The 11,175-nt window shown below is 39.3% G+C and overlaps 1 protein-coding gene across 8 annotated transcripts in view; it reads left to right on the forward strand.

Moving 5' to 3' along the window:
- LOC115221198 (phospholipid transfer protein C2CD2L) overlaps positions 1-9,070 on the forward strand; it is a 175,278-nt gene extending 166,208 nt beyond the window's left edge. For all 8 annotated transcript variants that reach the window (XM_029791355.2, XM_029791356.2, XM_029791352.2 and 5 more), the window contains 3 exons: positions 2,538-2,631; positions 5,823-5,990; positions 8,401-9,070. In XM_029791355.2, coding sequence (XP_029647215.1) covers positions 2,538-2,631; positions 5,823-5,990; positions 8,401-8,627 — 489 coding nt within the window. In that variant the 3' untranslated portion in view covers positions 8,628-9,070. The remainder of the gene's footprint in view (positions 1-2,537; positions 2,632-5,822; positions 5,991-8,400) is intronic.
- Positions 9,071-11,175: the final 2,105 nt, after the last annotated feature.

Genomic DNA, 11,175 nt, shown 5'->3' on the forward strand with positions numbered 1-11,175 from the left:
CTGTCTTATCTCTATTTATTATTTCCTATTCGTTTGTAAGCTTTTCCTTGCTCTTCTTACACTGGAAGCATTAATCTTCAAGTTGTTGTCGTTGCTCAACTGCTGCAGTGGTCGCAGGGGCTACAACTACTAACAGCATGATAACTACCAATGCTTCACCATTGTTGTCTGCTACTCATTGTTTGTGTTGCTATAACTATTATAAACCCTGGAAAATGAAAAAAAAACATTTTTATTTTTAAATCTTTTATTTCATTTTTCTCTTTGCTTAATTATATTAATTTTTTAATTGGCTGATGTAGTAGTGGCAGTGGGGGTGGTTAATTAATTACTTCTTTGTTGTTAGATAATTATATTTTACAAATATGTAATTACATTTTTACAAGAAAATGATTATATTTTTACAATTAGATCATCTTATTTTTATCCATCCATCCAGCCCTTTTCTCCACCCCCAATTCCTGGGAGGACCATTCAGGGCTTCAGGTGCCTCTCCCATTGGGTCCTATCAAAAACAGATGTCATTATATATCTCAGCCCTGACCAAATCACACTCATGGATCCTTATCCAACCATCTCGTTCTTGTTCTTCTCCTCACTCTCCTGCTGCCAGTTGGTTTGTCTTGAAGAATCTGTTTTGTGATTCTTTTCTATAACATTTATATCCCATGTCCATTGTATCAGAGCTCTGACCTTTCAATATGAAGAATTAGTGGCTCAACCTGGAGAGATTTCCTCATCTCTTGGCTGTGGTGAGTGCGCGATTTGAATATAGAGGCACCTACCTTCTCTTCCTCGTGATGGAGACCCTTCTGTGGTAACTAATCTTCGACACAGCCCCGACCCGAACACTAAAGATAGCAGCTGCTCACCAAACCCTTAGCGACGTCCTCACACGTATTGTCACCAGGACGACCACGTTGGAAAGTGCCACAATTGACCGGCCCTGCGACACGGCCGGACAGCACTGCCCTTTCCGGTTGCCTCACTTCCGGTCAACGCACCCAGCAGCTGAGTCATCCCACATGGGCTACACATACTCTCAGATATACAGATTACAAACGGCCTTTTTTTGGATGAATCATTTTGTTTATAGTAAAATAGTATACTTTACAAGTAATTATATTTTTTATATTAGATAATTATATTTCATGGTTAATTATATTTTACAGTTAGATAATTATATTTTTCACACATTTTTATAGTTAGAAATTTAAATAGTTTAGAGGTAGATAAGTTTAGACAGATGGAGAAGAAGCTTATGGAAGCCTAAAGATTCACTGAACAGTCAAAGGTTGGGAGAAATATTACTGAAAGTATTTGATGAGAGGGAATCAAGAGATTTATAGAGAAAAGTGAGGGTTCCTACAGCCTACCCTGCTGACAGACTAAAGTTATGGTAAGGCAGGACTCAGCTGTTGTCAGGGAAATGGCCATAATTATTATGTAGAAAAGGAGTAAGAACTCCATGAAGTGTGCTCAGTGTAAACAATGGACAGAGAAAAGAGTTGAGCTAACAGCAAAGGCAGCCTGCATATAAGGCGAGTGTACAGGATAGCTTTAAGCATGAAGAACATCTAGGAAATAAATTCTTTCAGCTGTCCCAAATATATGGTAATATTCTCTGTGTACAGAAATTATGAAATTGGTAATTAAGTAATTATAAAATTGATAATCAAGCAATTACACTTAGAAGGCTGGCCATTAATTATGTGAAAGAGTCTGTTATACATCTGCAGGTTAGACACATTATCAGTATTTTAATGTCAGTTTTCCCATGTTTACATGAGCCACGTAGAATTTCTAGGGCCAGATGCCTTTTCTGTCATCAACTCTTCCCTGTTTCCAAGTAAAGAAATCTTTTCCATGGCCAGACATTTTCCACAGACGAATGGAAAGGAAGAACATCACTGATATGATAGTGAGACTTGTTTACAAGCATCCTGAGGTGTCAAGACAAAGGTGGCCACACACAAGACTACACAACTGGCTTCTTTCAGTTTCGGTCTCATCTACTAAATCCATTCACAAGGCTTTAGTCAGATCTGGGATAGTGTCTTTAATGATCGTGTTATAAAGAGAAAAACTAATTAATCTTGGTTTCAAACTTTGGCACAAGGCCAGAAAGTTCAGAAGAAGGGGTAAGTTGGTTACAGCGTTCCATTGATATTTGTTTTATTAAGCAGAAAGAATGAAAGTCAACCTCAGTGAAATTTGAACTCAGAACTTGAAGAGAGACAAAATGCTTCTCAGCATTTTTACCTGGTCTGCTAATGATTCTGCCAGCCTGCTGCCTTAATTGTAATGTAAATATTGAAAATTACCATCATCATCATCACTTATCATCTATCTTCCATACTTGCATGAGTTGAATGATTTGACTGGATCTAATTAATATTGAATGGTTTACAAGATGTTAATTAAGCAGAAGCAAATCAAGGGATTCTCTTGTATTGACATTGATTCTTTGAACCAATTGATTCCTATTCAATCATTCTTTCCTGACATTCCACATATCATTCTCCGTCACATTGCAGACCATAGACAGTTTGCCAGGAGAAGATAATATTGACAGTCCGTCTTCAGCCTCCGCTGACAAATCTCAAACTGGAAGTACTGTATCCGATAAAGGTAACTATTCTGGTCTCTCTCACGCTCTCGCTCCATCTCTCCCTATCTTGCTATCCAGCTGTGTGTGTGTGTGTTTGTATACTATCACCATCAGTAATGTTCCACCAAATGTTGATAAAATCTAAGTTAATGTTTAGTCAAGAGAAGAAAACAACAACAAAAACATTGAATTTGTTTCTTTTTCAGTTTTTATCAAAGCAAACCAAAACACATTTTCATTTAGTCTCATTTGTAGATTTTGGTGGCTGTCTGCTCATGGCAGACCTCTGCTTCTACCTAGAGTTGCCCTTTCTTAGCACCAAGAGCTGATCCCAAATACTGCAGCAACGTCTCATATTCAGCATGGATTCCTTTTACTGCACATCTATTATGAATGTTCAAGTGTGGCTTCCGTCCTCCGTGTCGCAGGTCTGTTAATAGGCATTGAAGCTGTTCATCCAGAATGGAATGCCAATGGTTCATGTATGTCTTACCTACATGGGTCTTACCTACATGGGCCTGCTGCTGTGATCTCATACCACCATAAGATATGCAGAGTTTTGGGCATGAAGAACATTTTATGAAATTTTCTTTCCATTTCAGTTTTTGTCACCCTCTAACCTTTCATCCCCTAACACAAGTTCCCCTCCTCAAATGGCCCCTGCCCCTCTCATAATCCCTTGTCTCATGAGTTACTTGGTTACCCTGCCAGTGCTGGTAACACTGTAAAAGCATCCAGTCCACACTGGAACACAGTTGGCATTTGGAAGGGTATCCAGCTGTGGATCAGAAGGTGTGAGCCCTTGAAAGGACAATGCTACTAGAGGTGGTGGCAACTGGTCCCAAGACAGAGTTTGATTAACCTCAGCTGGATCACATGGGTGAGGTTGTGTCTAATGCTGAAACAGCCTAACCCCACTCGTCCTGCAGCATGGAAAGCAACCTCCTAATTGTGCTTTGTTGCTGGATTCAGTTGGCTTTGGAATGGTTTTGATCCTGAGAAAAGTTTCATCCTTCATAGCCAGACTCCCACTCTTGTTTGGCATCAATTTTTGGCACATTGTGTTCTTCCCCTTCTCTCTCCCCCTCACCCCGACCCTTCGTTATTACAAGGATCTCTGCTCTGACTTATTTAATATCTCCAATGCCTTATTCCAACCTTACAAAAACTTGCATCACCCACTTCTTCTTCTTCTCTTCCCTCTCCTCTTCCTTCTTCTCTCTCTCCTCCCCTTCTTCCTCCTCAGTCTTCTCCTTCTCCTCATCCTTCCCTTCCTCCTTGTTCCTCGTCCTCCACCACCTCTTTCAATATCCTCCTTCTTCTCATTATCCACCCCCTCCACACACACACACACACACACACACATTTGCACACTTTTACATACGCACATATTTATTAGTCAATATACATACACAAGCATACACTGGTATACATTGCCATACACGCAGGCATGCACATATATGTATATACACATATGCATACATGTATGTACCTATATACATACATTAATATACACACATATAAAAGTCAACATACTCACTCTAATTAACATATATATCAGTCAACATAAATAGTCAGTGGCATACATTTAAACACTCATATGCAGACATATATATATATATACTCATGTATATATATATATATATATATACACACATATATACAAACAGTAACATGCACATATAGAGATGTACATACATATGTATACACATATGTATAAGTCAACATGTCTGGCGATATGAAATTCTTGAGAAGATCTGCCCACCTCAGCAGAACTGAGTCCTAGAAGCACGATGTGTCCCACCCCCCTCTTAACAAGCAAGCTTCTCACACACTCTACCTATCTTCTCTTTCTCACATTTCCACTTCATGTTCTACGATTACCTCTCACTCCCCAACCCTGTCCTCTTGGCCTTGTGCCACTCTGTCTCTGCTCACCACTTCCCCCCAACCTCTACATTCTACACACATGCCCTGTCTCGCTCTATTATTGCTATCTGCTACCCCCCCCCCTCCGACATGGGTGTTCCACCCACATGTAACAAGAAAACATTTCCCTCTCCCTACCCCAACAAACCAATCTACATCTCTTCTCTCTTTCTCACATTTCCCCCACCTTCATACCCTATACCTAATTATCACTCCCCAACCCTGTCCTCAAACCCCTGTTCCTCTGTATCCTTGCTATCCAGTAGTCCCTCCAACTCTATATATACCCAGGTCTTTCCCCACCTACTCACACTCTTTAATCACACTCCCTTCACAATATCCTGCCACTTAAGTTTTGGCATTTCAACCTCAAAGGTATGCCCTGGCACTTGCCACCATCTATATCTCTCTCTCTTCCTTTACTCAACCATCCCATTTATACTCTGATCCCCGTTCCTTGTCGGCATTTTGCCACCATCATTATCCTGCTGTCTTGCTCTCTCTCTCTCTCTCTCTCTCTCTCTCTCTTTCCTTCTCCTGCATTTCCATCAGGTTGGGCAACCGTGTATTTTCTTTGCAGTAGCACACCTGTCTTCATCCCTGACCTTTCTGTCTCACTATAACCTTTTCATCATCACATCCTCCATTGCCTCTTCCCCTCTTAAATTTCTTTTTTTATGTCTTGCAAGTACTTGATGACCCTGTCAGTGCAGGTGCCACTTAAAAGCATCCAGTCCTCACTGTAAAGTGGTTGGTGTGTGGAAGGGCATCCAGCTGTAAAAATCTTGCCAAAACTGACCTCGCCTGTGCTTTTGCGATGTAAAATGTACCAAGTCCACTCTGCTGGGTGGTTGGTGATAGGAAGAGCATCCAGCTGTAAAAACCCCGCCAAAACAGTCACAGAAGTCTGGTTCAGGCTTCTGCTTGACCAGCTCTTATGGTACCATCCCACCCATGCCAGCATGGAAGACAGACGTTGAACGATGATGATGAATGATATACACACATCTACATACATGTACATACTCACCTATCTAAGACAACATATATACACACATACAGACAGACAGCAGTGTGTATGTAGTCGATGTATGACTAAAATCTATGATTTTCTACCAGTTATGGTCAGAGATGAAATTTCTGTGTTTTCCTTTTAATATCACTCGTTAACTTGAAGCTAAATGTCAGATCAATGATGAACTTATTCGTAATTTCTTGTCTTTTTTGTCCATGTTCTTCTTTGTGATCCTCTTTAACATTCTTGCTTCACTCTTGTCCCTAGAGAAAAAGAAATCCTTCTCTCTGGCCAAGACTCTTAAGAAAAGATTTGGTCGTTCCAAGGTGCGGTCCCAAAGTGCAGACCGAGCCCAGTCACTGAAATCAGAAGGAGGTAGCATCACCTACCTGTCACCAACCGAGTCCAGCTTCAAGCCCATGTCCAAATCAACAGGTAATCTTCCTTCATCTCTTTTATTTCTTTCCCTCTCACCTGAAAAGGGATATCCATCTCTGTGCATTTTGTGTAATTCTAGCTGAAATTCTTTTCTTTTATTCTGTCTTTTATTTTATTGATCAAAAAGATTTCTGAATGAAAACTATTTTTTTTTTAATTTTGTGGTTGTCTTGTTAAATATAACAAAAAAAAACATGATTTTCTGAAAAGCCTGTTTGATATGAAGATGGACACCAAAGAGTCCAAAGCGGTGAGAGTTGGCAGCAATTGTCTGCTTAGAAGAGAAAATGCTGAGTGCCATTTCATCCATCTTTACGTTCTGAGTTCAAATGCTGCTGGAGTCAACTTTCCTTTCATCCTTTTGGTGGGGTTTGGTTTGATAAAATAAGTACCAGTAGAGTACTGGGGGGGGGGTATAATCGATGTTCACCTTCCCCCGAAATTGCTGGCCTTGTGTCAAAATTTGAAACCACTATGTACGCAAAAGTCTACTATTGCTCCTCCTCCACACCTTGATGCCTTCTCTTCTCCCTGTCACTCATTTCCCTGCCAATCTCTATCACTCATCACTCATACTATTTGTATTATGATAGTTGCTGCAAGATTCTCCTACCACTTCATTACTTGATTTCTCTGGACCATTTTGAGGGGGTTTATGTATAAATGACCCTATATCACACCTCACACACCACCACTTCACTTGACTTTCTCCTCTTTTGCCCCTGCCATCAACCCATTTACTCTTCCTTTTTTCTCATCTCTGTCATTACTCTTATCGCTTGAGTTCTGTTGCTTTGGAAATACATCTCAGAATACTGAGTGACCCTGTCTCTTACCACTCATGTCTCTCATATATAACATCAATCACCCATGCCTCTATCCTTTTTGTCTTTTCCACTCTTCGTAGTTGGTGAGAGTGGTTTGCTTCGCCTCACTGCACCTATACTGCCCAATCTAAATAAGGAGGTCTGTGGACTTAACTAGTCATGCCATCTTTCCAACTCTCTATTCACCTTAACTCTCTCTCTCTCTCTCTCTCTTTCTTTCTCTCTCTCTCTCTCTCTTTCTCTCTCTCTCTCTCTCTCTCTCTTTCTCTCTCTCTCCCACCCACACACTAAGGTATGTCTAGCATTACCCTTACTATACTCCCATCTCAGACCACTCACACCATTTATCCACTTGTATGAGTAGCCATCACTTCAACCCCTTCTGCCATTTTCTCATCCCTTCCACTCTGCTTCAATAGGGATTCTCTTGCTCCTTTATTAGTTGCTAATGAACAGTTTACAGAGGGAGAAATAGCAACTTCACTAGTCTTAGTGATGCTTAATAATTACATGAAGAACATTCTACAAAGTGGTTTTAGAGAAGCAGAAACATTTGTGGTTGAGAGAGCTTGTTAGCCTTGTCAAGAACATGGCTGGCTCTCAAGTAATGCTGCCACAAAAACAAATTATTAGCCCCATATATTGTGTCAAGTGGCTAGTGTTAAGGTTAGGGTATCCAGCTTTAAAGACCACGTGCATGGTGGGTTTCCTTCGATATATATACACAAATATAAGAGAGTGACCACTATATGGTCGACTCTAGTGCTAAAAATAGATCCGCTATGGTATTAGCCACTAAAAAATTGTTTCCAAGGAGAATCAGCACAACATTTAACGTAAACGAGCAGAGCAAATGAAAAATAGCAAAAATGTAGATTTGTTTTAATATCACTTGTTTCATAGCCTTGACTGACTTCACACGATGATTGTAAATGAGTATCACCACTATGCTAGCAATGTCCTTCAATTTCTCATCTCCTATGAAAACATGTCTGGTCATGGCTAAATAATACCTTATTTGGAAACTATAATGGATGGTGACAGGAAGAGTATGAGGCCAAAGAAAATCTGCCTCAACAAATTCTGTCTGATGGAGAAATCAGAATTGAAATAATAATGGTTAGGCAACATTATGACCAGTTTGAATATGCTAAAAGCACATTTGAGCTTGTAAACTGTGTTTTGTGTTGGAGAAATTTTCTCCATGATAAAACACAGTGACTGGCTTCTTTCCAAGCCTGAATGTGCCACTGACACATTCAGACTGGTTCAGACATTACATTTGTCATTGCTTAGCAGTCCCACCCCATAATAATGGTTATGTATATTGACATGTGTGCATACAGCAGTATCTCACTCTTTTCATCTTTATTTCTCTCTCTCACACACACACACACACACAACTCCCTCTTGATCTATCATTTCTTTATTTAACCGCAATGGGTGAACAGAAATAACGAGATGGAACCCATCAAATGTGACAATGTTGTAACATTTGTAATGTTAATCTAAAATATAAATTCATAAAAACCTTCTACTTTCACTATCTCATATATTTTTGTAATGCTTTCTAATTGCAGAAGACATTAATGGAATCAGCCTTGAGGTACCACCAATAAAGAAATCCTCATCTCTTGGTGGAAGCCTCAAAAAATTGTTCCGGCGTGGACGCAAGAGAACACGAGACCCAGGTGAAACCTCCCGTGAGAGTTCCCTGTCTCGTTCATCCATGCGTTACCCTGCCTCATCTCGTGAAGGTTCTATAGACTCCACTCGCTCTCCATATGTTCCAACACTTACATCATAACTTAATGCTAATATTAATCTCTATATTCAAGCAGCAATGAACCTAACTTCATCATTGTTTCCTTATCTCTGTACAGCTGCCATTGTTGCTGACTGCCAACATCTGAATGGAAAGACAGTTGCTGCTTCCAATTGGAATATTTTGAAACAATGACATTGAGTGGTAAGACAAGAATCCTAGATGTAATCAGGAAGTTTGTTTGTGTTTAGTAATTTGATCGGCATTTTCCTTTATATTCTTTTTGCATATTTACACTTGAAATCTTCTTGAAATCTTTTCTGATCTTCAATAGAATTAAGAGACATGATTGCAACTGTAATCAGGAGTGTACAGAAGAACAAATAAGACAAAGCGAAAATAATCTGAAATAAAAGGAAAGATTGTCTAATTCACCTTTTTATACATATTTTTTAAAATAAAATAATCAACCAAAATGACATTTACTTGACAGCTTGGTTACACCATTCTGTAAAATAATAATTTATACTTATTTCTCTCACGATACAGACATTGTTTTATGAATGAGCTTTCAAAGGTCCTGTATTTCAGTGAAGAAGGAAAAGAAATTGACAGCAATCATAACGAACTTTCTCCAATATATTTGCATCGTAATTAAGAGGAATCGGTGTCAACAAATGGATGAAATGGTGACACAGTCTCAGCTTGCTTTATTTGTTTTCTCTACAGCCTCTCTCCACTTGTATTACTGTTGTTGTTGTTAAGGAGCTGAGTTGAACCAAATTGTTGTTGTTTTGTATTGTGGAGCTACACACACAATAAGTTCTTTTTGTCTTCCATGTTTAATTCTTTAATCATACAAGCTGAGATGTTATTCTCTCTCTCTCTCTCTCTCTCTCTCTCTCTCTCTCTCTCTCTCTCTCTCTCTCTCTCTCTCTCTCTCTCTCTCTCTCTCTCTCTCTCACACACACACACACACACACACCACACACACATCTCATGCTCCATCAATGTCTACCATTATATTAAGCTAGATTTATCTTTCTGTGATAAATCTAAAATATTGCTGTTTCTGTCTACAAAAGATTAGAAACAATTCTTTATTTCGTATTTTGTCACAAAACTCTGCTTCCATTACTTAAATAGGTGTGACAAAAGTACTTTTCTCAACCCCAGTGCATCACTGGTACTTGTTCTATAAAGCAGAAATGGATGAAATTTTTCTTTAATGGGTTTAACTCAAAACAATAAGTTATTTCGGTGGATATCAGGAAATGTCTAGTTCGGCGCTGGACCCGTCTGTGCAACTTGACTGCCTCAATTAAAAGTGAATTTTGACATCTTTCTAGTGATCTCTTTTTTACAACAGAGACGGGTAGTGTACATTCATGGTTCACTAAGATATATATATAGACAGATAGACATGGAAGGGGTATATGTGTGTGTATATGTCTGTGTGTGTGTACACCAAAAGTTGACTCAGATGTTATATATATTCACAATATATTGTATTGTGGATGAATCTACTTCTAGCTTTTGTGGGGGGGGGGATATGGATATCACAGCTTTTGGGGGGAAATATGTATATCACAGCAGTGTCATCAACTCCTTGAACAACTCCAGTAATTTCATACAACAGCCCCTTTGTACTGACAACAGTCAGACCTTTCACAGTGACCACGGCCACCCACTTATCCTTTAATCCACTCACAGTAATCTTTCACCATTTCACTTACTGTGATTGGGTTGAGAAAGTAGTTTGGGGCCTCTCGTTTACCAATATTGCCAGAGATGTGTCATTCTTACAGCAGATTCTAATAGTTTGTCTCTCCATTGTTCAATGGAAAGAATTCTAATATGTTTCCTGGAACAGCCTTTAGAAAAGATTGAAATACTTTAGAAAATTTAATTTTCTTGATTATTGAAGCAGAATCTCTCTCTCAGCATCTATTATCTGGAGATAAGACAACAGTCTGTTGCTGTTGTAATACTTTCATATTGTATATTACTGGAGTCTATCTGGGCTTCATACTCTCAGCCTTTCTCTTCTTGCTTGTAATTAACTTCATGACTAAGAAACTAATCATTGGGAGCACTGCAAGACTGGGAAATGGGAAGGTTTTTGTGGGGTTTTAAGCTTCAATGATGACTTTGCCCTGCTGCAAGAAACAAGAGCTGACCTGCAAGAAATAAGAACCAACCTTGCAAAATAAACAAGGAAAATTAGCTGTGGAAAGATGAAAGTGATGCAGATGAATACCCGAACACAATCTTCTATCTTCATCCAACACAAATTTCTCCTGTGTGGGTGGTGCAAACAATAATATAGCAAGCATAAAAAGTACTGTAAAGAGCACAACCGGTAAAGCATAGGCCATGTTCCAGTGTATGCACCAAATTTGAGAGACAATAAGCATCAGTACTAACATAGAGGCCCAGTTATAAATTTCAATAGTTTTAGGGTTCTTCACACCAGTGAAACCTGGGGAAATGTCAGTGAAGGCAGCCCACAAGGTGAACACATTCCACTGATGGGGTCTAAGAAATATCCTCAAAGTCACTGACAAGACAGAACTACATGTGAATAAAG

Source organism: Octopus sinensis, linkage group LG18, assembly GCF_006345805.1.
Source record: "Octopus sinensis linkage group LG18, ASM634580v1, whole genome shotgun sequence".
NCBI lineage: Eukaryota > Metazoa > Mollusca > Cephalopoda > Octopoda > Octopodidae > Octopus > Octopus sinensis.